Source organism: Chroicocephalus ridibundus, chromosome 2 (genome assembly GCF_963924245.1).
Source record: "Chroicocephalus ridibundus chromosome 2, bChrRid1.1, whole genome shotgun sequence".
Lineage (NCBI taxonomy): Eukaryota > Metazoa > Chordata > Aves > Charadriiformes > Laridae > Chroicocephalus > Chroicocephalus ridibundus.
Window position 1 is genome coordinate 91,323,824 of NC_086285.1, and position 27,105 is coordinate 91,350,928.

General features: G+C 42.0%; 2 protein-coding genes and 1 long non-coding RNA gene across 5 annotated transcripts; 2 read left to right on the forward strand and 1 right to left on the reverse strand.

Annotated features, from left to right (window-relative positions):
• Positions 1-1,138: 1,138 nt before the first annotated feature.
• LOC134511738 (carboxymethylenebutenolidase homolog) lies at positions 1,139-17,675 on the forward strand. Of its 2 annotated transcripts, none has more exons than XM_063326170.1 (6): positions 1,139-1,233; positions 6,564-6,783; positions 9,431-9,538; positions 13,190-13,332; positions 14,325-14,416; positions 15,097-17,675. In XM_063326170.1, the coding sequence occupies exons 2-6, from the start codon at positions 6,572-6,574 to the stop codon at positions 15,274-15,276; spliced, it is 735 nt and encodes a 244-aa protein (XP_063182240.1). In that variant the 5' UTR covers positions 1,139-1,233; positions 6,564-6,571; the 3' UTR covers positions 15,277-17,675. The 2 variants fall into 2 exon arrangements, with proteins under 2 accessions (XP_063182240.1, XP_063182238.1); XM_063326168.1 differs by lacking the exon at positions 1,139-1,233 and adding an exon at positions 3,530-3,648.
• LOC134511740 (uncharacterized) lies at positions 5,183-18,548 on the reverse strand. The gene is made up of 3 exons (XR_010069966.1): positions 18,424-18,548; positions 9,956-10,048; positions 5,183-6,353 (listed from the first exon to the last, which is right to left on the reverse strand). It is a non-coding gene; the product is annotated as an uncharacterized LOC134511740 (long non-coding RNA).
• Positions 18,420-26,470, forward strand: LOC134511737 (carboxymethylenebutenolidase homolog). Of its 2 annotated transcripts, XM_063326167.1 has the most exons (6): positions 18,423-18,573; positions 21,343-21,565; positions 22,377-22,484; positions 23,598-23,740; positions 24,921-25,012; positions 26,030-26,470. In XM_063326167.1, exons 2-6 carry the CDS (start codon positions 21,351-21,353, stop codon positions 26,207-26,209), a joined length of 738 nt encoding a protein of 245 aa, XP_063182237.1. In that variant the 5' UTR covers positions 18,423-18,573; positions 21,343-21,350; the 3' UTR covers positions 26,210-26,470. The 2 variants fall into 2 exon arrangements, with proteins under 2 accessions (XP_063182236.1, XP_063182237.1); XM_063326166.1 differs by lacking the exons at positions 24,921-25,012; positions 26,030-26,470 and adding an exon at positions 24,074-24,488 and having other exon boundaries at positions 18,420-18,573.
• Positions 26,471-27,105: the final 635 nt, after the last annotated feature.

Genomic DNA, 27,105 nt, shown 5'->3' on the forward strand with positions numbered 1-27,105 from the left:
GCTGACAAACAGGTACCACCACTCAGTCCCAACTGTATTGTTTGCTTTACATCATATCCCTTGTTCCTCTCTCAAGTTCTTCCCCTTTATCTCCTTCCAAGTACACAACATATAAACAACAATAAACACTCCAGTTTTGCTGACCTGCTATTTTTTTTTTTTTGTACTTTTTTTATTTCATTGCTTTGGTAATGACTTGGCAACTTGTGTTTACTCAGAGATCCTCTAAGAGACCCAGGTCCCTTTTTATTTTCTACATCATCTGTCAGTTTCTCACACTGTTGCCTTGCTAACGTAGCCATAAATCAAAGCTTGCTATCTGCATGGACATTATTTTCCGTTTGGTATCAGGAATATCCGACAGTTTTGCACATTGCTATCCTATCAGTGTAACTATACCGGTTGTCTGCGTACCTCAACAGGCTGATTACGTTAAATAATACCGCTGTGAGGAGAGAAGTCATGAAGTTAGAGGCACTGTATGAACTGCATGTTGCCTAGCTCTTTGGCCTGCCAGGCAATATCTGCATGGTGATGCGGCACATCTGTCTTTGCCTTTTGGGCAGCCGTTATCAACGGTTATCAATAGGTATAGCTATAGACATAGCGATGGACGATGTTCAATGGTTAGAGAGAACGAAAGTTGAAATAGAAAATATAAGCGCTGTGTTACAGCCAAGAGAGATGCCCTGTTGTGAGCACATGGCTGCCTCCAGTGGCTCACCTGGCTGGGGCGCCACGCTTCTCCAAAGCTGGCAACAGTGGCCTAATGCTCCACAACCAAGCCTCCTGCTATAGTGAAATAAATTCCTTCTGACACTGAGACAGAAGGATAAAAGAAAAATGTATGTGTTTTGTTTTTTATTTTAAGTACCTCCTTGGACATGTTTTGCGACCCCAGACCAGGTTTCAGGCGGCACTGGGGGGACCTGGAGAAGTGCCACCCGTCGCCACACACACCTTTTTCACTTGCAGGCCCCCACACTCCCCTCAGTGCCGGCCGGCAGCAGCGAGCAGGCCTCCCAGGGCCGCTAGGAATCTTCCGCCCCGGGAGCCTGAGGCCGTTTTCCGCCCAGCGGGGGTGAGGCGCCCGCGGGCGGGCACCGGCTGTTGCCCGGAGCCCTCCCCGCCCCGGATCCCGGCGGCTGACGCCGCCCTTCGCAGGCCTGGCGCCGGGCTGGCCAGAGGCCGCGGGCGCGGCCCCGACACAGCGACGGCCCTCGGGCGTGACTGGTAACGGCTGCGCCCTCAGGGGCGGGGGAGGCGCCGCCGGCGACGGCATCGGCCCGGGGTGCCCGCGGAGGGGCAGGGAGTGGGCCGCTCTTGGCGAGAAAGACGCTGGAAAGCGGGAGCGCGGCGGGCGGGGGCCGGCGGCTGCGGGCGGGGGGTCGAGGCGAGGCGAGGCGAGGCAGGGGATTCGGGACGGCCGGGCTGGGGGGCTGAGGGAGCCCCGGCTGCTGCCGCTTTCGCGGGGCGGTGGGGGGGCCCTGTCGGGAGGGCGCAGGGGAAGGCGAGGCAGCAGCAGGCGTTGGGGGAAGCGCTGGGCTCTGAGGAGGGGAGGCTGTTTCACAACTAAGCTCTGGAGCAACCAGCCTAGAGAAGTGATGGCTTCTCCCTCTTCGGAGAGTTTCAGAACCCCTCAGGGTGGAGCCTTGAGCAGCGCGGTCTGTCTTAGAAGCTGTCCTGGCCCATTGCGGGAGATTGGACAAGGTGACTTCCACGGGTGCCTTCAACCCTAAACCTCCTCCTCAGACCCCCAAAATCCCTGTGTCGAGGTGGTGCTTTCTGGCCGGTAACCTGAGTCTGTGTTAGCCCATGTCCCCGGGTGGCCATACCAGGTCACTGGCTGTATCTGGTGTAGCCAAACATCCAGGTCCTGATCCTGCAGCATTCCCACATACCGCAAGGAGACCTCCAGGCCCTTGTCCCTGTGTGCCTTTGTGACCTCAGAAAAATCCTCTAAGAATTGTGGGTTTGTGAAGGCAGTGCCATACATAACATCATTTTTGTAGGAGACGAGTGGCGAGTGTAATGAAGCTTTTGCTAATCAGAAAAGTACAAATTTGAGGGATCTGGGAAAGCAGTGGCTGCTGTAGGTTGTTGTGAACTGAAAAATGCTGTTGGGTTGTTGGTGTTAAAAACCTGTTTGAAGTGTGCTGGAAGTATGCATTGCATGCTCAACGGCTTTCTCCTGTTTGTTTTCCCAAATACTACACAGCTTATTAGAAATAAGCATTCAGTAAAGAGCCTCCTTAGATGAGGCTAACGAGCTGGGTGTTGTAGCTGTGGGGTAGCACGTGTGGGACGCAGCTGCAGGTTGTGTAAACAGCTTTTACGGAAGAGGTGTGAAAGCCTGCCTCTACTCTCCTCCAAACGTACTGAGCCCTGCATCATCAACGCTGGCACAGGGTGGCTCCAGCCATGCTGGGTGCAGATACAGGCTCTCCTGCTATTCACAACACACGGCCATGGGTGCCATAGCTTCTGAGGCCCCTGATAAATTCTCCCCAGGCGTGGTTGGTCGACCTTGGTGGTGGTGGATGCCCTGATTTCCTCCCTGTTCATTCTCTGCCCTCATTCCCCCTCCCCAGTGCGCAGGTGAGGAGTTTGCAGCCAACGTGTAAACTTTTCTCCAGGTCTTTAGAAGCCGAATCAAGGCAGGATTCCTCACACCTGTGGAAAGGGGAGGATAGTTTGCCTCAGGAGGAAGGAAGGAAGGAGGTATTTTCTGGGCATAACCCTTAGCTGCTCAGCCCAGACATAACTCTAGGCGAGATCCAATGCAGATTGCAATCATAGCTAGCTTTTCAGTACTGCATTAAAATCACTATGTGTGACAGCTTCGCAGCCATCCTTGCTCTAGAAAATGTCCACAAGATGGGGCCCCTCTCCTTGATTGTCGTGAAGAGGCTTTTAGGGGGTTTGGCTCTAATTACAATAATCAACACTCTGAATGGTCCCTGTCAAATCCTGCGGTAATGGTACACCACTGTCAGAGGAAACCTGGCGTCCTACTAAGGGGGAAGGTGTAGCGAGCAAAGCTGCTGAATGTTGTCTCTGCGTGCAGCAAGGCGCTGTAGCCTGCTGGGTTATGATAGAAAGTGGAATGTCACCTCCTCCTTAGGACTCTCGAGTTCTTCAGAGGGAGCCCTCATTTGATACTACATTGTTACACCCCGCATTTTATTTTGCACTACTGCATGTTTATCGGTTTATCTCCTGTACATGGCAAAATCAGATTGCCTTGGGATATCATTAAAATTTGACAAGCCAGTGAATTGGAAGAAGCATGATTTGAATTGTACCCCGAGCGTATTCTGTTTATGCTTGCTCATCATGAGTAAGATCTTTTTTCTCATACAAACAAATATAAATGAAAGTATACTAAGCTGCCTAAGGGAATTTTAACTGACAAAAAGTATTAGTTCCAAAACGCTGAGTTAATCTCCTTGCAGTTCCCTGTTATTTAAACTTGATTGGCCAAATAGTGCAAAATCACATTAAAATGACTCAGCAAACTAAAACTCAATTGAGAGAGGAAGAACCTTAAGCAACCCAAATATATATCACTGAAGAAATAGCATTCAAAGAATAGCAACTAGTAAATCTGGACGTCTGTCATCCAAGCATCACCAGCGCTCGTTAAAGGTAGGAGAAGCCTCTGTTACAGTACTGACTCTCGTAGAGACCATTTTTTCCAGTTTTGTGTCTGGCACGCCTATCACTTGAGGATCAGAGCTTGCTGGGTGAGAAGGCAGGGAGTTGCTGCCTTGATGACATGCCACAGAGGAAGCAGGAAAAGGGCTGATGAAGTGTTTCTGAGCAAGGAGAGGGAGGAAGGAGAAAGCACAGCAGTGTTTCAACCTAGGGCTGTTCTGAGGCTTGTTACCTGTTTCTGTGTTGATGCTGTAGCCCCAGGCTCACCACTGTGGGTGGGAGAAAAGCACAGGTGCTGTTGTGCTATGGCTGCAATATTAGAAGTTCACAGATTGGACTCTCTGCCTAAACTGGGTCTTACCAAAATTGTTTTACTATTTGGTGTTATTTTATAGAGGGGGCTTGTGTGATAGCCTAAATCTTGAAACTGGGAAGGGTAAATCAGGGCAACGGAAATGCCAGATCTGGCTGTCAATATATCGTGTGTGGGCTTGATAAAATGTGAAAAAGTGTCTAAAACTGTGATACTGTAAAGTATAACGAGCAGTTTTTTGAAAAGACATGCAGCATTTTAAAATGGTGATGAAATTCACACTTCGTAAAGCTTTGAAAGAAAAGTCAAGAGATGTGGCACTGCAGCCGATTTCTTAGGTGGAGATCAAACCCGAGTAGATGATGTGTTAGAAGCTTTCACGTGCATCAGCCATAGACAAGTTTGAACTGTGTTTCATTTGAAGTTTCACAAATGCAAAGAGCCGATCTTGCCTACAAGTGCAAAGAGCTGATCTAAACTGCATATACAATCAGATTCCTAGACTAACAACCTTCTGCTCCTTAGATTTGTCAGGATTGAATTACATATAGGTGAAAATTAGAATTAAATTAGTAAGCGACTTTAAAAATCCTGGGTTCCTGCAGTTTTTATTTAAATGTTTTTTATCTGTACCAGATAAATTCTGTGAGGTGTGGGGAGAGAAGTGTTTTGTCCATGGTCTGCTTAACGTTGTGTTAAACCCTTCTGTGAACTATTCTTACATACTTTTGAAAGTCTGCATCCATGTCAGTTTAATTATTGTTTTTTAACAGGTATTCACTCTGTTGAAAGAAAGGTTACGCTGTGAATTTTGGCATGTGTGTAGGGATAGCCGCAGCAGTACAAGATGATGTACCCCTTTCTGTGAATAATTCTTAAACATTCTTTGAGGCATTACGTTTTTAAAAAAACTCATTGATGCAGCATGTTGGTTTTGTTTATTAAACCTTGGCAATACTGTTATTTTTGTTTAAACACAGCTTGTGTTTTAGCATATATTTTTAAACAGTTATTTTAAAAGAAACAAGTCTTAAATAGAAACCAGTTTTTGTCAGCTTACTGCTCAGATGAACTGCTTGTGAAGAAAAACTGTCAGCAAGCATGCTGATGATGGTAGGAGAGTTTTTCTAAGTCTGGTCAGTTATACGGAGTGCGTTTGAAGTCTCATGCCTTTGCTTTGCCTGAGATTTGGAAAAGATACTTCTGCTTCGATGTAATGCTGGCAAAGCTACAGTCAGTCTAACTGGCAAGTTAAACTCCAGCTGCATCTTTTGGAGATTATGTGGTGATCAATTGCAGAAGGTCGGGAGATGAGCTTTGTTCAAAAAAAACTGTTGAGAGATATCCTTAAAGGGGTCTAGTTCTTGGTGCTGGGAACCTCTCCATGGATCAGCCCAAAGCACGTTGTCCAGTGAAAAGAGCGTAACTGGTGCAAAGAGGCAGGATTTGGAGTAATTCATTTTGTTGTTCCCTGTGTTTTCTTGTTTTGTTTCTAATACCATTTACCACGTTACACATATTTGTAGCGGAGAAATTGAAGAGGGGAGAGAGTATTGGAAGTGTTTTAAAGGTCTTGACATCTGTTTGAATTAGTTAGGAAATCTAGAAGATATATTCCTAACAAAAAATAGTTAGGCATTGAAGAGTGGATTTGATTTTTATTGCCAATGTGCTGCATTTCATTTTAGTAAGGGGACCAGCCAGAGCGAGGAATATCGTTCCAGTCTATGCACTTACATGGGAAGAGAGACTAGCTCTTGTTAATGAGCACACAGTGCCATTTTGACCGGTTGGGAGTGACAGCAGAGCTAGGCTAAACAGCTTCTCAGACTAGGGTAGAAAAAAGACTCTGTGTATGACCACCTACTGCTTGGTGGAGGGGGAAGAGTAGAGGGCACCAAAAGTTAGTTGGGTTTAAAAAGGTGTTCTACAGTGGCCTACGGTGCTACAGTGTGTAACTCAGAGAAAACCCTCTGCTGATTTACCTCCTTCGAGCTGATTTATTAGAACTTTCAGAGATGCCAGTTAATGATGGGTTCCCTGGGAAAGGGCTGTACACAGCACGGGATGCAAGGGACCAGTAAAGTGCATGTAGGCAGCAGCAGCATCCTTGGATTCCCCATGGGGGAAGGAAAAGGGGACATTCACAATGAAAACATGAAGGGAAGATGTCAGAAAAGCAGCATGCTGACAGTGGGGTCTCACAGGAGTTACCAGATGCCAGCCTGAGAGGAGGAGCTGTAAGACCACATGAGAGGAATGGTTTGAAGCGCAGTTTGTGGGAATCCATCACATGCTGGATTGCTCCAGGCACAAAGCTGGGAATGGTGGACTGATGCAAGACCTTCTGGCCTTACTGCACTCCTGGGTTATGCTGACTGACCTGGAATTCATGAATATTTATGTTAACCAGAGAGGGCTGGTGTCAAGAGCCTGGTTACAATAAACACCTGGAGCTTTCACTTCTAACCTTGCAGTGTCACATGGGTATTACTGGGTGTCTGGAGGGGACTGTGGGGACTGCATGACCCATAATCACAGTTGTTGCTGCAAATCAATTATATTACTGTTTCTCCTTTTTGCTCTCCTGCAGGTTCCTAGATGGCTAACGAATTGAGGCCCTGCCCATGTGGTATTGGAGACAGGTTTGACTATGAGGGTTGCGGGCAGGAAGTACAAGTTGAGCACATCAAGGCGTACGTTTGCAAACCTGCCAGCACAGATAAAGCTGTGATTGTGATTCATGATATATTTGGATGGCAACTCCCAAACACCAGATACATGGCTGATATGCTTGCAGCTAATGGATACATGTAAGAAATCTTTTCTTCTCCAAGAAATTCCACTCTTTATGATTTCTAGCCTTACGTTGGAACTGTTATTGCCATACATGGGAGGAAGCTATTACCAGGGCAGTTTAAGCGATATATTTCCATAACACAAAACCACAAAGGAACATAGCTGTGAAATGTTGCAGAGTACAGCATGCTTCCTTCATACTTTGCTGTTTACGGAAGTGACTGCATACATAGAATGCATAGAATATTGAAAACACAATGCAGCAAAAAGTGATTCTGATAATTTTCCCAGCAATGTGAGATGGCTTTAAAAAATGGTGTTCTGAAACAGAATTGTGTATTCTGTTTTTAGAAGTCTTTTTAAAAATAAACAGTCATTCAAGCTAAATTATATGATGGGATTTGAAAAAATTGTTAGCAATATGAGTGAATGTCATATTTTGAATATGATATTGAATATGTGGATATGAATGAACCATATGCATACATGGGGTATTAAATACAACCCCCTTTCCCCCGCAAATCTTTCACAGTCATTTTCAGTGCCCAGCAGCAGTTAAATTACAAAGTGCAGCAACATCTTACAATAACTGGATATGCTGCAAGATACTCCATTTGCACTATACATTACAAACATTTATATAGGGTTGGAACTGGCCTGCAGGTCCAAAAAGAAAATCTCCACCTAATTCTGTAGTGGTCTAGTTTTGAGAGATGGTGCCTTTAATGCTCTCAGCCTGTGGAGCATGAGGGAAGTCGGATGTCAGCAGACAGTTGCCATGTGGATGAGATCTGTCTGTGGAGCTGAAAGAAGCTCTTATGTCTCTGTGAGAGATGCTTTGTGAGGATCAGGGTTTTCTGATACACTGGAACAATGAATTGGTCTGTAGTCTGCTCCTGGCTACTGTCTTTCCTGAGGACTTGGCCTCCCCTGTTCTGCTTAATGATTGGAAGTATGTTTGTCTTGTGACCAAATGCAATCGTTCTCAACATGAGACTGGACGTACACCTTTCATGCTGTGCAGGATACTGGCAAATTGCTAGTGTGACAGTGTGCTTCCTTATTACTGTAAGAGCCTGCTCAGTCAAAAGTACCCAGTGTCTGATGAATTGGTATTTCTCCACACTACCTTACTTCCTGTAATTTTTCCCTGTGATTCATGCCATGTCATACCTCTTTTTGTAATACCTACTTTCCCTCTACCTGTACTGCTAATACTGCAGCGGTCAAGGGAAGGCGGCTGGTGTTTCCATTGCTCTAGGCAGGAGGGGAGCTGAGAGTTTTCAGGCAGCAGTACCTGAGTGAAGAGAGCCCATGTGCGTCTTCCCTGATTGCTTCAAGATGCTGCTGAATTGGTGCACCAGTGTTTATTGAGATGAAAATAGCTTGATTTTTTCCTAGTGCAGTATGGGATGAGGAGCTGTGAGAGCTGTATTTCAGAGACCACATTAAGATTGGTGGCTTGTAGTGTCTTGCCAGGCTAGTTTGAGAGGGGAAGAACCTGTTCTTCTATGCGGCCTTGGGAAGGTTCACTTTCAAAGCAATACATAGCCTTTCTGACACATAATTATCCAAAGGCTGTGCAATTTTGCCCAAATCTTTCCAAACACAAGTATGCTGTGGATGTCACTGTTTTTTTTAACAGGAATGATCAAACACAGAAAAAAAAATGCTAGCAACATACTTTGGCCTGCTTTAGGCAAAACTGATCCACTTGTTTCACCATGATCTTTGAGGTACGTGCTGTGTGTCTGAGGAGGGAGAGAGCCAAAGGCATTTAATAAGTGAAAGATGATAGCAGTTTCCCACATTGCTTCCCTGTGGGCTGGGCTTGGGAGAACACAAAGGAGCATCTGGGGGCAACCTAGTGATAGCAGCCTCCAGGCTCCCTGCTTGTTTCCTACTGCATGAGGAGACTGTATTATCCACTGGTGACTGCACTGTCACAACTCAGCTTCTGGTAACGCAACAGAAGTCAGGGTTTGGGCACCCCGGTGATGCAGGAACTCTTTAGTACTGAGTGGACTCTTACGGTACTTCGCTTTTTTCCAGTCAACAAATGATATCTGTGATAAAACACTTCCCTTTCTTCCCACATGTTTTCCCTTCACTTGTTGTTTCCTGACCTCAGTCCACCAGGTGTGTGGGGGTTTTTTTCTAGCTCGTAAGTAAGCTCTGTAGTAACTACCTATTTCATGTAATTGTCTTTGTTTAAATGGAACCCATTGATGATGGATTTATGTTAAATGGTATTATGTTGTATGCAAAATCTAAAATTGTTGTAAGCACAACCTAGTTTGATCATCCTTTACAATATAATCTGTTGGTTTACTGTTTATAATTTCAAATTATGTACTCAAAACAGGTAGAACACTAAGGATAAAAATATTTATATTTTCCAGATTTGTATCACAAACTGTATTACGTGGTTTAGTCATTGAAAAAAACCTATATAGATACCTATAAATGTTTTCTAAATCTCATAGCATTTCTGTAAAGCAGTTAACAATGATGTTTAAAAACATTGCTTTCTCAGGGAAAAAGAAATCAAAACAAAATTATGGCTGGATAGAAATTTTCCATGCTATCAAGGGCCAAAAAAAATCTCAGTGTTTGATTAATTCATTCAGTTTTGATTTTTGTGTGTGTGTGTTTGTGCAGAGCCATCTGCCCAGACTTTTTTGCAGGAAAAGAACCTTGGAAACCTTCTGATGACTGGTCCAAGTTTGATGATTGGCTGAAAACTCGAGATGCCAGGAAAATAAACAAGTAAGATGTCAAGGAGCTGGATATCACATTGCCTCCTGCTGCTGTCAGATACTGTTTATTTATTTATTTATTTATTTTCCTTTGAGATTGGATGGAGCTAATGTATCAGTGGAGGTGGGCTTTTTTAGTCACTCTTTGGAAGTGGATGGAAACAGTGACCTTTTATTTTGCCTTGAACAGAATTCAAGGGCAACTGTCTCAGTAGTGGCTTATTTAAGAGTTTTGTTATCTGATGTTGATATCATAGGCTGCTAATTGCTTCCTCTGCTTCAAAAAGCATGGTTTAAAAATGACCGGTGACCCAAGCAGTGAGAAAGCATAATTCTCAGCTTGAGTCTCACCAAGTGCAACAGACTGATACTTTAAGATGTTGTATGGAAAGATGAAGAGAGTTTTTGATTGCGCCATTGTACTTACCCAACATGGTGTAACTGGCCCCAGGTAGTTGACGGCTGGATCATCTGTTGTCAGGGCCCAGTGAGGGCCGGTGGCTCCCTAGGGGAAAGGGTGCTGGGAGACAAGAAGAGTATAAGCTGTAAGTGCCAGGGCCCCATCCCATGGTACTCCATAAAGACGGGCAGGGCAGGCACCAGGATGACAGCTGGGGTCAGCCGAAGCAGGTCTGAGGCAAGCTGGGAATGAGGAAATCGGGGGCAGGGTCAGGTCCAGAGACATTAACCAGTATCAGATACAGTCCAGTGATCACCAGGCAGGTCTGTAGTGATGGGGCAGGACCGAGGCCAAGCTGGGAAGTCAGGCTGTGGGTCCATGATCTGTACAGGGGTCTGGTCAACAGGGCCCATGGCCAGGCACAGGCATGGGTGGGACAGAGTGGGAGCTGTAGCTCAAGCACGGCCAAGTGGCAGAGCCTCAGCTTAAAAGCAACTCCCATGGAGACAGAGGTTGTCAGCCCTTGCTGAGGCTGTGCCACAGTGCTGTCTGTGAGCCTCTCCCCATGGTCACTAGAGGGAACAGAGCAGCCCTCACCTGCACTATCTCTAGGTTGACCCTGGGTCCTGGCAGCAGACCCCTGGGGGAGGGAGGAGTGGATGTATTCAGGGCCCTGAGCACAGATTTGGCATGCAGCCTCCTCTTTTCACTGTGAAGAATTTTTTAGACCAAGTTTTCTGTGATTTGAACTCACGGTGTCTTGGCCACCTTGAAAAAAAAACACGCTAACTTTGGACAACATGAGGCAAGAGTCCGCTGCTAGGACTTTAGTTATATTGCACAGCTACAAAGCAGTGGGAGAATAGAGCTGTTTGCTTCTACAACCTCGGAGTCAAACTCTTGAGGTAGTAAAGGCCAAGAGAAAGGTACAAGCCTGCACTTACATGCAGAGTATATGTTCTTGTAGTTAGTGGGATCAAGGACTTCATTAGCTCCTAAAGATGTTATCCTGGCACCACTGCTGAGGAAACTGTATTGGTTCCAGTTTTGTATGGCTGTTGGTGTAACTATGTCCCTTTTCCTGCATTTTAGGATAGCTGATGGATAGCTGAGTTGTATTCAGCAGCGTTGGCGTTTTCTTGATAGCTTAGATTTCCTGGATGCACATCAGCCCATTTATATTAGAACATCATTTGGTTTCCTTAACTCATACTTTCCTTCTAGTAATGGAGTATATGATACCTGTTTTAGATTTCTCTTGCAGATTTTGAAACAGACTTTACTGGCGTCTGCCTGAACTCTAGCAGTGTGTGCAGCACCTCTTGTTTTGCTCATTCCCGAGGGAATCTAACAGGTAGCTTAAGGGCTTCTTCCTCTACCTCAAAGGCAGACCATGTGGTCCAAATCATCGTGTCTCCTCGCAGCAGAAACACAACACCTCTGGAGACAAATATGCATTCTTCAGTATGCTGATAACACCTTGGGATTCTTTTGTTATTGCATGTGTCCTAGGCAGAGTGTTACAAAGCTGACTAGAAGGGACACTGACAGACAGTTTCCCAAATTTGACTAAAAACCAAACAAGATGAAACATTGGAAAGGGGGAAGAAGGAGGACAGCTGGAACAGGTGAAATAATAGGCAAATACCAGCTGCTGCTCTTCATCAAAATGGTTTTGGTACTGTTTGTATACGAGGTGTGTGTTCTTGGGCTGTTGAACTCAGGCTGCTACAAAGGTCCTTTGCCAAGCAAAGATGTTTTCTTCTTTGTAACTTGGACTAGAGTCTTCTGGCCTCTAAATCCTGGTGTAGGGGTAATGCCCTGCAGCCATTTGGCTGATTGTATGATAAATGACCCTTAGGTCCTCAGTGAAGAAGTGTGTGTAGGGATTATTGAGAAACAGAAGGTAGTGCTTCCCATGTGAAGCAGTCCTTGAGGAACACAGCTCAGGCAGTGATCTGTGGCCTGTTGTGACTTCCAGTTAGCTTTGAATTTAAGCTGTTGGTTAGTTTTAACTTGTTAATGTTAGCAAGTAAAATCTCCTGTTGTTTTGGTCCTGCCCCAAAGAGATCATGTCTTCCTCTCCTGTGTGCAACACTGCCCGAGCATTTATCAGCAAAGACCTGTCACTAGCAGAGGTGCTGTGCTGCCTTAATAACACAGAAGGAAGCTGTTGGCAAGACCATACTGAGAAGGGGTCAATTAGAAACTAAACTAATCAGCTTCCTGGGAGAGCAAATATCTGTCTTGGACTGTTGGCATTGGCTACACGGAAGGTTGCTAGGCTTAGGTATTTGGTGAGAAGGTTATGAGAGACATAACTGAATCATTTCCAGAGGGCTTCTGTCTCAGAGGGTTCAGTTGTCGTGGAAACTTTTTTAGTTTGGAATCTGTCCCCTCTCTGCTGCAATGGGAAGGAAGGGTTGGGCCCTGCCTGGCATTTATTGCAGGCAATTCACATGTTTCAAGTGTCAGCTCCAGTGAAGAAAGAATTTTTTGGCACTTAATTTGCTTCTGTGTTTGTTTGTGTGTTAGAGAATATTGCGGTATTTGCGAGGCTGATGTATTGGCGGCATATATAGCTTGCGTGCTCCAGGGGTAAGGAACTGGGGCTGAAAAAATGGTCTTGAGGTGATATAAAAGACTTAACTACTACCTCTCTCCCACCAGTACTTTCTCTTTACTGCCTCTGCATGGTGAGACCTGCTGCAGGGGTAGATGGGTGTTTTCAGAATACAGCATCTGGGCAAGGTATATTTCAAGCTACATTGTAAATTCTGAAAACGTCTACCATGTTTGTCACATTGACTTTCCTGCAGCAAATATTTCAGATGCTAATTTACAGTTATTGTCAGCATTTTTACTCTCTAATGAATAGTATTGTCTAGAGAAGTTTTTATTACTTTTTCTATCTATGTTTACAAAGCAAAAATTCATCCAGCTTCTCAGAGAATGTTATGCTTTTTAAATTCCTAGGCAGTTGTTTAATTAATCATCTACTTTCCATCCTTTAGGTTTCCTTCAACGTACGTTATTCATGTTGTGGTTTTATTTAATTTCATTCAGATATCTTTTTTTCTCTTTCTGATGATTTCAGATGAGCAATGCCTAATATTTGTCTGAAGTGATGATTTATTTAAAGTATGTGAAAGTAGCAGCATGATATGGGAACACTTAGATGCATCTCTACATTTTCTTTTCGTATTTTCAAATACTGGGTTTACTTTGGGTGCATAATTTGCATTTGCTTATATGTTCCAGAGAAGCTGATGCAGTCCTGAAATATCTAAAGGAACAGTGTGGTGCAAAGAAATTAGGGGTCGTTGGTTTTTGCTGGGGTGGTGTTGCTGTACATCACCTGATGATGACGTACCCGGAGTTGAAGGCTGGTGTATCTCTCTATGGTAGGTAAATACAAAGATGTAATATAAGCTTATGTACTTGATCTAGCATTATTTCTAAAAATCAGGCTGTCAGATGATGAAGACATATTTTGCATGGGAATGGTTCAAATCTGCACCAAGGGAGGTTTAAACTGGACATTAGGAAGCATTTCTTTACGGAGAGGTTGGTCACACACTGGAAAAGGCTTCCTAGAGAGGTGGTCGATGCCCCAAGCCTGTCAGTGTTTAAAAGGTATTTGAACAATGCCCTTAATAACATGCTTTAACCTTTGGTTTGTCCTGAATTGGTCAGGCAGTTGGACTAGGTGACCATTGTAGGTCCCTTCCAACTGAAATAGTATAGACGATGCGATGCGATTCTATGCTATTCCCAGCAGATATTATGCAAAGAAGATGGTGGTGTGGATATTTGTTCCTAGTTTCAGAATGGGTCATAGCAGTCATGTGTTTATTTCAGGTCTGGACAGACAGACATGTCCTTTGGTCACCTTCCGAATTTAGCTCCCTTTTCCTGTTTACTACTGCTCTGCACGCTGCAGAGCTAGAACTTCAGGGAGCGTTATTTTTGATCTGGCTACTCTGTAAAGTTAGGTTGTGGTTATTTTAACAGCAGCTTTCCTTTTATGCTCTGCTCAAGAAGCTGGGATAGGTAAGCTGCCCTTGCTAATGTTCTCAGAATGTAAATTTTGGTTTACTTACTAAAGTCTTAACTTTCCCAGTCAGTTCAGATGAACTTGAGGTTGTATGCCCAGAAAGCATCATCTTATTAATACAGATATTCAGTCTTTATATTAAGAAACTGGCTTAAATAGCGTTTTAATCTAGGAGGGTATACTAGGAGCCATGGTTACAGTGGCTTGAAAGTAAAAATGGTATTTATCGTTACATATTGCTTGAGACATGAAAACTTTTCACTGCAGAAGCAGAGTGCTATACTTAAATTTGTATTTCACCTTAAAAGTCAATTGAAGAGGCTTTTTGTTTCTTTTTAGGACTAATCAAGGATTCTGATGATATATCCAATCTCCTGAACCCCACGTTTTTCATTTTTGCTGAAAAAGATGATTTCATTCCTCTTCATCAAGTATGCTAATAACCTCTGTCTTCTTTCATTTCTGCATGTTTAAATTTCCATCCTGAATTGGGAGTCAAAACTCAGCCTCATAATAGTGCTTCAAGGTCAAAAAAATAAGCTGAAAAATGGACCTAGGCATAGAAGGGATGATGTAACCTAGGCAAAGAATGAAAGCTAGATATATTACTTCTTTCCTAAGTCTCTCTCTTTTGTAAAAGTGTGGCTGGTAACCCAAGTAACAAAGTTTTATCAAAATCACATTGCTGTTTTGGAGTACCCTGCTCTGGGAGCTATCCTTTGCAGTATGACTTTGTTTTCTATCGATCCTAGGAACCCATAAACAGTGTAGGAACCACCAAATTGCATCCCTAGGTGTCTGTTAGAAGCTTTTTGTTCCGTTGTAGTGTATTTAGCATTGTCATATATTTCACATGTAGGAAATACCTATGTTATATCCATATCTTTGTGGATTCTTGGACCTGCCTTTGTATTTTCACAAATTTTCTAGACCCTTACTGCAGAGGTGTTTTTTCTTTATATAATTTTACTTTTTGGTGTGCCCATATGGAGCTTAGTTATTAGAGTCTAGCCTGAATGATAAATTCTGAGGTGAATTCTGAATAAAATGAGGAGTGTCAGCATGGAATATGGTTACGTTAATATAGCTATTACTATGCTCTATATTACAGGTCACCCTGCTGGAGCAGAAGCTAAAGAAAAATTGTAAAGTCGATTATGAAGTTAAAATTTACCCTGGACAAACTCATGGTTTTGTACATCGCAAAAGAGAAGATATCAATCCTCAGGATAAGCCTTATATTGAGGAGGGAAGAAAGGATATGATCAACTGGCTGAATAAGTATGTTTAATAGAAGAGCAAGCAACTTAATTTGAACACAATTATGTAATACACTGGAGACTTTTGATAACACATTTTAGAAAATTGGAAGGAGAGTTTTTTGGAATATTTTAGATTTTTTTTGTCAGCAGGTTCTAATTGATACTTTTATATTATGTTCTTTTGAAGAAGTCTCGTATTTCAGTTCCTTGAGGTTTATCTGAATCCTTGAAATAATTTAGACTAATAGTAAATCAGTCTATTTGTGTGTTATGGCCACTGTTCATCTAAGTTCTGCATAAATCACAAGCCCAAAATTTAGGGACACCAATACATTATGTGGTGAAGTTCATTTGGAGAGATTAGGCTTTTTTTACTTGTACCCTGGTGTCAGATGCGAAGTAAGTGGGCATATCTTGTTTCAAAATTTGCGGCTAAGGTTATTCATGCGGCGTAGTACTTTCTCAGATTACCTGTGAAACTCTGTAGATGACTTCCTGGTTAGTTCAGGAATTCAAAAATACAATGCAATCTGCAGACAGGGCATTTTAACGTGTGGCTTACAAACCATAGTTGCTGCTTAAGGAAGAAATGTTACATGTTTTTGCGTAATGTATCTTGTTGCATAATTTCTCCGTCAATGATATGACAAAAATCTTCATGTTGTATCAGCTCAAGTTTGCATCTACCTTGGCACCCAGCCTCCGTCAGTGGCCAGCAGTAGCTGCGTAGGGAATTTCCCCTCTCACTCCGCATCCTGGCAGCCAGCCCTTCAGGGAATTCCTCAGCTGGATGTTGCCACTGGAGCAGTGTGTCGGATGGCCACTGATGGACCCTCTGGGTTTGCCAGTCCCTTTTTGAACCTGCTTGTGACGCCGACCTCTAGTGCACCCTATGACAGTGACTTCCACTGTTTAATTATGCCTCATGGGGAAAAAGGCTCGTTAAGTTCGTTAGTTTGAAACCAGCTGCCTAGTATCTTAACTGGGTGCTGGTGCTTCTAAAGTTACAAGAAAAAGAAAAAGAAAAAAAATGTATGTCCCTTTTCACCTCAGTGCTACTGATAAAGACTGCTATGTGATTTAATGGGAAGAAAATGTTATTTAGGAAAGCCTTAATTTTACTAATGACAAATTAAACTGATAGGCTATCAGAGAAATATACGTTGCAGTGCGTCATTTAAAAATAGTCAAAAATATGTGTTAATTGTTTCTCTCTCAATGGGATTTTAATTTCTTTTGCTTTTTCCCATCCATGTTTTCCTCCTTTACGTGCTGCTAATGTCCCTCCGTCTGTCCCATGGGGAGGTCTTCAGAGAATTCCAGCCTGCGACTGCTGATTAACTGTTGCTTTTCATATGATGCCATCTATATGCAATGTATTGATCCAGCTGTTACCTGGGTGATACAGCTCTCAAAACACATTTTTTTTCAGGAGAAGGTGGCAGAGGTCTGGAAGTTTATTGTGCCTTAATTACCCCAGCGTAAAACCTGGATAACTCCCCATTAATGGAGTTCCATTAGCCTGAGAAGGTCAGCTGATATGCAAGAGGACGATCAGGTCATGTATTTAGAGAGCAGCAGGCATTCATAGATAACTGCAGCGGCGTGCGTGCTGTAACACCACCACCGTGCCTAAGCGAAAAGAAAAAAACAAACAGAGATGCAGCATTTGTTCGAAGTTGAAAGGGTGGCTGCAAGTTACTACAAGTACAGCCACATCCTCATGATAAAACTGCAGGTCACTGAGGAAGAGCAGGAAGTGCGAGACGCAAACGAGGTGTGTGGTCACAGCACAAAGTGCAGCCAGCTGCACGTACAGAGATCACAAATGTGTTGAATTCAGTTTTGACGTCTAAGTAAAAAAAACCTGCGTGGATTGCCTAGCAAGGAACACAGAAACAACAGGAAATCAAATTAAAAGTCATTTAATTTCTAAAATTTAATGTCAATATGAAGGTAAAGGGGAATAATCTTATGCATAAAGAATTTCTGGAGCCACATTACTGTGACTAAGGGAGTGGAAATGTGGTTAAGCAACTCCACTGGAGAGAAGGTTCTGCAAGCCTTGCTGTCATTTCTCTTTCCTAGGAATCATTTAAACTGCCAATTTTTCTTGCATTTATTTTACTGCTGTTCTTTGAAGTTGCTATGGAGTATCTGAGCTCCCTGTGTGTGGTAGTTTGTTGTTTGTCGTATACAAGTGGGAAAAGCCAAAAAAAACAAACCAAACCAAAAGGTTTGGGTTTTGAACCTTATGACTTCACTCTGGAATTCTTTGGTAGGTTTTTTTTTTTCATTTGTTTGACTGTATTTTAGGAATAGTAAATAAATAGCATCAACAAAGTTATTTAGAATATAGGAAAACAGTTTATGTATGAGGACTAAATTGTAAGGCTTGTTGCTTTCCCAAAGCAAAAGCGTGGTAGACTAACATGTACATTTAGTCCGACTTTTTAGATGTGCCTCTGAGGAAATAGTGAATTTTGGATTGCTAATATCCTTAGATAAAGCTCCTTAAAGAATAATCCCAATAATCCAATAAAAAGAAAATTGGGAGAACGAGAGGGATACAAGGATCAGGCAGTCACTTTAATCCTAAAAGGGAAAAAAAGTACAGAATGTCCTGTGATAGTATAAAAATCTATCAGCATTTTAAATACTTACTGTAATGATACGTATAGCAGTCTACAAACTGTTACCTTTTTACATGTTATTTTCACTCTGAAAGAGAAAATATTGTTCCTATACTATATAAGCTTTGTCGTGTATAGAGCTTTGAAACCAGTGTCTCTACTTCACTCCCTCACCCTGCTGTTGACTTTAGATATGTCTTTTACCAATAGATGACTTGTCTAAGGAAATAATGATGCCAACGTAATGTTTACAAGTGATACTACCCCAACCTTCAAAAACAAAGAAACGCCCTTGAAGAAGAAGAAAAATTTGTCTAAATGAATTGCACAGCCAAGTCGACATGTTTCCTAAGCTGAAAAGACAAGACCTCCAATGCTTAATGCTCTTCTGTGTAATTTAAAAAGAAAGTTTGGCACCCGGCTGCAGCAGAACTCCCCACAGTAGCACACCCTGCCTGCACTGGCAATAAAAATAACGACTTAAAAAGAGGCTTTTAAAACTCCACGACTCGGCGGTATGCAAAGATAAAGGCAGTAACTTACGTAACTCTGATTTGAAGAAACCTGATCCCTGCTCTCACCCCTTCCATTGTATGAGTTAGCATTTTATTTGGGGATCGCGCTCGGTGGTGACTGTCCACCCTGAGCTATTGCGACCTGCCTCTGCCATCTCGCACGCTTCCTGTGCTACAGGTATGTCTGGGGGTTGGTTAGGTGTTTTCTGTTTTTTTTTTTTTTTTTTATTTAAATTCTACGGCTTTTCCTCCTGAGGAATGTTAAACAAGTGCATGCTGAGGTCTGACTCAGCACGTTTGGGGCACTTTCATTTTATCTATATACTCTTTAAAGAGTGCTTGCTCATTTAGATGCCATCAGGGTGCTGCTTTCTTCCCTAACTGCTTGAGGTGATGGCTCAGAAACCTTTTAGTGTCCCTCCTGAGGTGAGGAAGACCTCTCAGGAGGAAGACTCAGGAGAGTCTGGAAAGTGAGAGAGCTACACAGCAAGATCTTCATATTTTCCTGGTTGTGCGTTCAAGTTTCTGAAAACTGAAGTTAGTTTGGTCTTCAAATGGTCAAGTGCTTGCAGGTGGAAATGGAACAACAAGGCTGTGGGTTTACAGATCCTCCTAAAAGAATAGCTTTGTTGGATGTTAAGCGAGGGGGAGTAATTCTTAAGGAATGTTTCAGTAGCATCTCAGAAATGGAAAAAGATACTATTTGCATGTAATGCATACTATGGCAAATGTAGAAACCCCAAAACGTTTTGGTTATGCTACAAAGCTTGCAAGTCTATATGGCTTATAAACCATACAAGCCAACACTACCCCTCGCGGGCTCGTGTCTGGAGCTCTTTTCCTCAGCTGCTAGAGCTGCATCTTTAAATATTTCATGGTTTATATTTTGCTTTGCATTTTATCGGATAATGTGAAGTATTTGCAATTAAAGCCTTTAAGGATATACTCACTGGCCAAGGGCATTGCATTTGCCTTTCTGGAGTTCTGAAATACATGTTTCTTTAATATTCAGTCACTGGATTTGTTGTATTTTAGTCTAATCCAAAGGAAATAGTTTGTGGATGGAAAATTAGTTATCAGCTCTTTCTGATTGTGTATTTAAACTGTGTTTTGTTTTACGTGCTCATCTATTAATTCATCCTTTCCCGGTAGACTTATTTTAAATTAGAAGTCCTATATGTGAGACTAAGTGTGGGGGAAAACCACCTATGGGTGGGTGTGGCTTATTTAAAAAAAAAAAAAAAGAAAAGTAGAGGATTAGTATCAATGTGTGCCCAGGGTTAATACAGCTTTCAAATAAGACACAGCTTGTCTTGAATTGATCTGTGAAAGTGAAATCTCCCAAGACCTTCAACCCCAGCCCTGCTAATACTGCTTGGGATATTCTCAATTTTAAGGTCTGCAAATCCAGAACATCTCAGTCCCTGGTAATCCATGCAAATCTCCTGGCTGTAGGGCTCTTTCCTTGTTTGTGGTTTTTTTTTTTTTTTTTCCCTAAAGCTGTCCCTTTAGTTCCACAACTATGGAAGCTGCACTAGTTCAGGGGCTGTTCAGTAACCTGCTTTTCCCCATTTCTCTCTGTGAGTATATTTGGCATAATCAAGTTTGAACATCCTTGTTTCTGTACTAGCAAAATTTTCCTGGTACACACAATTTATCGGTAGGGAATTTAGCTTTATCTAAATTCTCTCCACGTTCTTTGGAGATACTCTATGCATATTCAGATATGTTATTCGAGTCATTTTGCAGCAATATGCAGTCAGTTCACCCAGCTGGTTAACCTACGGTCAGTGGCATAAAATCATTAACTTGAAACCAAGGAGCTACGTAAATCTGTGTTAGATTCAGCTGGCATTTTTTGACCTTTGTGCATTACTTGTTTATTTTCATTTCAGCAATAGTTTGTAAAAAATTAACCATGCCCGACTGTTACCTTACTCATAAAACATTTGGCTCAATTTAAGGATTTTTTCCTTATGTTCAGTTTTCTTTTTTCCTGTCTTGGGGTTTGAATGCATTCCTTATTTAATATTCAATAAATATGATTTTCTACTCTGCCTTTCACTGGTATATTTTTACTGGCACCTTCCTTAAGTATCCTCCTTCAAAAGTCTAATATCTGATGGTAAAGCTGGCTTAGAAAAATGATTTCTTGACACTGGAAAGGTCAGCTATGGAATATTTTAAGTCTTTGGAAGAAAATATCACATTTAATCTAAGTGTAATTAGAGCTTTCTACACAGTAGCTGTGTGGGTTTTTTGGGTTTTCTTTTCTTCAAAATGCTAAGTCCTGTATTAAGCCTTTACGGTCTTTGCTAAAGAAAGTTTTGCATTCCTGACAAGGACATACTTGTGAAGAAGAGTGAAAGAACTGGCTTCATCACTATTTAAATAATTTGTGATGGTTGCCTGGCTGGTTGGACTTAACTTTATTTTTACTGTATTACTGTAGGGCATGGAAGCTCTAGTTATTTACCGAGTCCCTGCTGAAGAGTTTGTAACATAAGTAAATCTAACAAGATTATTATTTATAAAAAACAAGCCAATGGGTTTAGATTCATATTAGATATTAGGAAGAAATTCTTTACTGTGAGGGTGGTGAGGCACTGGAACAGGTTGCCCAGGGAAGCTGTGGATGTCCCATCCCTGGAAGTGTCCAAGGCCAGGCTGGATGGGGCTTTGAGCAGCCTGGTCTAGTGGGAGGTGTCCCTGCCCAGGGCAGTGGGGTGGAACTAGATGGTCTTTAAGGTCCCTTCCAACCCAAACCACTCTGTGATTCTATAATTCTATTGACCAATGTTGCATTTTAGATCTAACAGTAATCAGTGTGTTCACAATACTGTTGTAATGATTCAAAAATTCAATAACCTATGATACCGCTGTATTTTGATCTTTTTCAGTATGGTATGCTGGGGTAGTCACAACTGAATATTTTTTTCTTCTTCAGTGTCCCACATGGCTAATGAATCAAGGCCCTGCCCGTGTGATATTGGAGACAGGTTTGACTATGGAGGCCGTGGGCAGGAAGTGCAAGTTGAGCACATCAAGGCGTACGTTTGCAAACCACCTGCTGGCACAGACAAAGCTGTGATTGTGATTCATGATATATTTGGATGGCAACTCCCAAACACCAGATACATGGCTGATATGCTTGCAGCTAATGGATACATGTAAGAAATACCGCTGTTTTCAAAGTGTATTTTTAAAAAGAAAGTTTGTTGAACCAACTATTTCCTTTTTTTACACAAACCATACAAACACAAATAATTTCATAGGGCTTCACTTACATGTTTCTCTGAAGAGTTTCCTGTTTGTTAAAACTGTGTGAGAAGTCTAAATTAGTTGAGTAGTCCTACCGTACTGAGATAGTAGGCAAGGACAGAAGAAGATAGGGGAAACAGCGAAAAATCTTATTCTGCATCTTTCATCCCCCATGAGCTTGAAGCAGCCTGTTTCCTTCCTCCCTCCCAACGTAGCATCTGTACAACTTTGCTGTTACGGTAAAAATTTTAGAGAAGCTGAAAGTCATTCTGTGAAGGCAGAGTGTACCAGCTTGTGCAAAAGAAAGAAACAGGTTCTCAAATATATGAAAAGCATATTGGGTATCCTCTTTCCTGTGTTACTGGGTTAGCATTACTTCTAGCCCAAATGTACATACCATATCAGTTGTAGGGGTTTTTTTTGTTTGGTTGTTTTTTTTTTTTAATCTGGTAGAAAACCAGTAAGGATTTTCAACTGCCGTTAACAATTTGTTGAATTAATTAATAAATTTTAACAGGGCAAAATGCATTTGGAAGTTATGCTAAGGTTCCTCATTAGACATGGAAAAATAATGATGGTTACTTGTATGGTGCTTTGATGTAGATTAAATTCTATGCGTATTCAACATAATTAATTTTTTTGTATAGTATACACAGACTTCCCTTTAATCCTTTCTCAATATTATTTAATGGACATAAAATGTTTATATTTTTCTTGCAGAGCCATCTGCCCAGATTTTTTTGTGGGACAAGAAGCTTGGAAACCTTCTAATGACTGGGCGACTTTCGATGAGTGGCTGAAAACCCGAAACGCTGGCAAAATAGACAAGTACAACCATCGTTCCTTGTCCAGCGAGTGGACATCCTTCTTTCATAGGAATTTTTGTCTCAGTGAAGATGCAGGATTAGATCCTAGATGATTAATGGGTCAAATATAGCTAGATGTCCACAAACAGAAATTTCATGCAGCTTGTGGGTCAAGCTTATAGTAATGTGAGGGGTGATTTTTGGAGAAAAGCAGAACTTTGAACAAGAATAAAAGCACCCACTGTTTACCTGTGCAGAGAGTAGAAGTGAGATGAATGGCTCAAAAGAAAAGAACCGGCAAAGGCTAAAAAATGCAGCTCACTCCTTCCACTGCAGTTTGATTCGGTTCCCACAGGCAGGTACAACTTCCATGATTTCAGATAGGGTGCAAACGTAGCCACCAGACACTATTTAACTAGGGAACATTGGTCCTGCTCCCTAGAAGATCCTGGCTAGTTCAAAGCGTACTAGTTTCCCATTCTTCTACCTATATTTTTTCCCCATTTTTATCTGACACGTAGCTTGATTTCACGATGTTACTGCTGATTTTGAAACAACAATTTCAAATTAACTTCCACAATTTAATGAAATATTTGTCTCCCCAATGAGAGATAGTTTGCCTATAGTCACGTTTGTGATAATGGGATGCTCTTGGCTGGCTGTGTTTCTCTTAAACTTTCCTTTCTGTTAGCCTATCAGAAACCTATTGCCATTTGTGAAATTAATCCGGCTGCTGTTTATAAAATCACCTTAGGTTCTAGTAACAGTGATCTAGGAAGACTGATTGTCCCCTGTGCCTTCTCCCCTGGCGTTTCTCTTGTATTTTAGAAACGAATAATAGTAAACTAGTGTTGCGGGTTGAGCCCAGCCAGCAGCCAAGCACCTGTACCGCGGCTCACTCAGTCCCCCCAAGATGGACAGGGGAGAGAATAGGGGGAACAAAAGAAAGAAAACTTATGGGTTGAGATAAAGACAGTTTGATAAGTGAAGGAAAGAGAAAAAACAGGAGTAATGCAAAGACATTCACTCACCACTTCCCACAGGCAGACTGATGCCCAGGCTCTGAGCAGCAGCCACCTTGGAGGCCAGGGGAACAGAGCCAGAGCCTTAATTCACTTTCATTTACATGTCTCAGAGAAGTTGATGTCATCCTGAAGTATCTGAGTGAACAATGTGGTGCAAAGAAGATCGGTGTCATTGGGTTTTGCTGGGGTGGAGCAGCAGTACAACATCTGATGCTGAAAAATCCTCATTTAAAGACGGGGGTGTCCCTCTATGGTAAGTGTCAAATACCTATTGCGTTCTGAGTAGACGTGGCTGGTGCAGGAACTTGTTCTGTGGGAGTATTGCTGTAACAAAATTCAGTGTGACATCTTATGGGAGAAGGTGATTTTATTATACAAAATCTTTAAGCAATTTAATTTTGCACACTCGCTTTTTCGCACTTAATCATAGCCAGCAAGATCTATGTATTCAAGTGGCACGGCCAGGATCGCTTCTGTGCAACATAGTGTACAAGGGACACCAAATGCCAAGGCTTCACGATGGCTCAGGTTCCTCTTGGCTAGTCATGACAAAATGGTTTCTGGGCACGTCTTTTATATCTTTTAGGAGTCAGCAGTTACCATGAGGTGGATCTTTGCCACAGTATCTTGCTTACCTCAGTCTGTGTAAGTCTTAGGACAGGCTGCTGCCCACCGTCTTGTTTTCATTGTTTGGAAAACCTGTTTGACACGCATGTCTGTACTCCATTCCCCTGTTGGGCTAACAGGGAAAGACATGGCAGTAGTGATATGCTGCAACCTTTTTGCTGTCCTTCTGTTAGTGTGCAGGGTCTTCTGCCAATGAATCATCTGGGCTGGGGGCTGCACAGGCTGCAGACCTTCAGGTCAGGACATGAACACATTACTCCTCAATGTTACTCCTGGCAGTGGCCCCTTGTTACGTGGCCAGGGTGGTAGCTAGTTAGAATTTAGTTAAATTCAAATATATTTGAATAGTCACAATTGCAATATCAATTTGTTATTAATTTATATCAATATAAGTATATGTACACTGAAGTCCTAACACTGTATCTGGAATGATGAATATTTACAATTATCTTAAAAATGGTCATGCCAGGCTGGAGGCAAGCAGCTCCGAAGTGTCAGCCTTTCACAGGACCCTGTCTCTGACAGTGGTCAGAAGCAGGTGCCCAAAGAAAACCACAAGAATGGGGCAAATGTAACAACTCTTCCCTGACTTTTTCAGGCAGAGCTGGTCTTTCTGTCTTTAAAGACATCCCAAATCCCAGGAAAGTCTCACAACAAAAGGGAATTTTAAGGAAAGCGGGTTTATTTCCATTACAAGCTGATCAGCTCTAACTGATCAGAATGTCTTTTATTTTGACGTTATAGCTTTGGTAGTGATTTAACCACTTTAGCGTGACTTCTTATCCAGGCCACTTCTTCTTCCCTAGGAGTGATCAGGTTCTTTGAGGACAAATCCAGTTTGCTTCATCCCACCTTCTTCATTTTTGCTGAAAAGGATGACCATATCCCATTGGAGCAGGTGAGTTTCCCATCAGAAATATTTGTCTTTTTAATGCTTTTCATGCTTGTTTTGTAATTTGATATTTAATTAAGAGAAAGTGGAAAACTAATTTGCCCTTTTCTTCCTCTTTCATTAACTCTTACAGTAGTTCTACACAAATTTGCGTTGTTTATCCCCAAATCAAAAAGTTTTACAGCGAGGTGAAAAAATGGTTTCTGTTTCTGTGGCAAAATATGGATGATCTAGATATGAGAGTTCCTAGGAGGAAAAGGGCAAGAACCCAAAGGAAGACTTCTGTCAAGTTTAAGATAGGAGACCCTCTAGTCATACTGATGATGCATAAAGTCAGCAGAAAGTCCCCACCTGTACCAGTGGAATTACTAGTTGCAGGAGAATTAAAAAATCCTGTGGCTATCCTTCTCCTTCTCCCACTGTCCTGCAGAGCTTCAACTTTCTGGTACTCTGTCAACAGCCTTCCTGGGGAGCATGGGTGGAGAATGACCAAAGAAAGATGATTATCCACCAAGGGGATCAAAAAGGAAGATACACTTTCATTGAGTGGTGTTGGCTTTAATTTCCCTGCCAAAAGTGTCAGTAGCTTTGAACTGCCAATTTTGTATCTGTGCCTCTCCTCCCTCAATTTCAAATTAATTCAAAATCTTGCCCCATTTTTTTTTTTTTTAATGAAGTCTATCAGCAGGAGCTTGTACAGTGATCACTACATACTAACCTTCTCATGACACTGAGAAATAGGCGTTTTTACCTTTACAGGTATTATTACAGTAACCCGTAAACTTTTTTTAGTGGTTTTACAAAGTCACATGCTGTTATTCTACTGGAGAAAAAAGCCTAGTTAAATGAAGGAAGTGTAGTACCAGAAACACATTTGGGTATAAAATTAGTAGAAAAGAAAATGATGACAAGGACACACTGTGTCATCTCCAAGAGAAGTAAAAAACCAGGACGATCTGACAACTGTAAATGCATAACATGTTAAATCCATACTCGGCCAACATGGAACATTCTCTGTTACAGGTCACCCTACTGGAGCAGAAGCTTAAACAAAACTGTAAAGTTGATTATAAAGTTAAAATTTACCCTGGACAGACGCACGGGTTTGTACATCGCAAAAGAGAAGATATCAATCCTCAAGATAAACCTTATATTGAGGAAGGAAGAAAGGATATGATCAACTGGCTGAATAAGTATCTTTAGCATAAGTAAATGCTCATAAAATAAATCCATTATTGTAGGAAATAAAAAAATAATACAGACTATATTGATTAAAATGTTCTTAAAACCATCAAAATGTTTTGGAAAACTCTTTTGCAATAACACTACTTATTTGCACTTATCTTCTAAGCAGATGCTTAGAAATGGCTTTTCAAATGCTGAAAACTATAATTGTAAAAAAGATTTATAAATTTGATCTTGCATATCTTAAAATTAGATTTCTAGAATCTGAAAGTTTCACTTTTTTATGTTAATGTCAATATAATAAAAAATCATTGAAACTCTGCCCATGCTTGAGAAATGCTCTCCTAAAAGCCATGTTTAGAGTTGGTGAGCTGTAAGATTTTAATCTCCAAGATTTTCCCCTTTGAGGTAAATATAGTTCTGATTTAAAGGCTGGGACATTTTCTTGGAAACAGAATATCCTAAAAAAAGGATCATAAAAAAAACCCTCCACAAATCCTTCCAGTATCATCAGGTTATTCTCTACTGTGATTTAATTAGGTATCCGGTTGGGTTAGGCACAGCCCATCCCCGGTGACTAGGGGAACATCCCTGTATTTCTGCTCCTTTGGTTCCCCTCAATGTAATTCACAGTAATCGCATGGCGAGGTCTTGCCTGCGTCTGTCATGCTGAAGGAGCAGATGCGGCTAAAATCTGAACACAGCCCGATTTCCCCTCAGTGCAACACTTGTGAGCCCAGGGAGCCCCTTCATCTTTCACAGAATATTATCCTTCAAGGTGCAGCCCCTCGGTTGTTTCCATCGCCCCGCAATATTTTTATTTTCGCAGTCACCTCTGCCAGCCATGCCTGCCAGCTCCCTCACGCAGTTGCTTACTCTTTGGCTCCCCCCAAGCTGGGGACACACGCCAGACC

Excerpts from the sequence above, each read along its gene's own strand:
- LOC134511737 (XM_063326166.1), top strand. The coding sequence starts at position 21,351 with ATGGCTAATGAATCAAGGCCCTGCCCGTGTGATATTGGAGACAGGTTT. Across the intron at positions 22,485-23,597 it reads AACGCTGGCAAAATAGACAA|AGAAGTTGATGTCATCCTGA; the intron begins GTACAACCATCG and ends TACATGTCTCAG. Across the intron at positions 23,741-24,073 it reads GACGGGGGTGTCCCTCTATG|GAGTCAGCAGTTACCATGAG; the intron begins GTAAGTGTCAAA and ends TATATCTTTTAG.
- LOC134511738 (XM_063326170.1), top strand. The coding sequence starts at position 6,572 with ATGGCTAACGAATTGAGGCCCTGCCCATGTGGTATTGGAGACAGGTTT. Across the intron at positions 13,333-14,324 it reads GGCTGGTGTATCTCTCTATG|GACTAATCAAGGATTCTGAT; the intron begins GTAGGTAAATAC and ends GTTTCTTTTTAG. Across the intron at positions 14,417-15,096 it reads ATTTCATTCCTCTTCATCAA|GTCACCCTGCTGGAGCAGAA; the intron begins GTATGCTAATAA and ends TCTATATTACAG.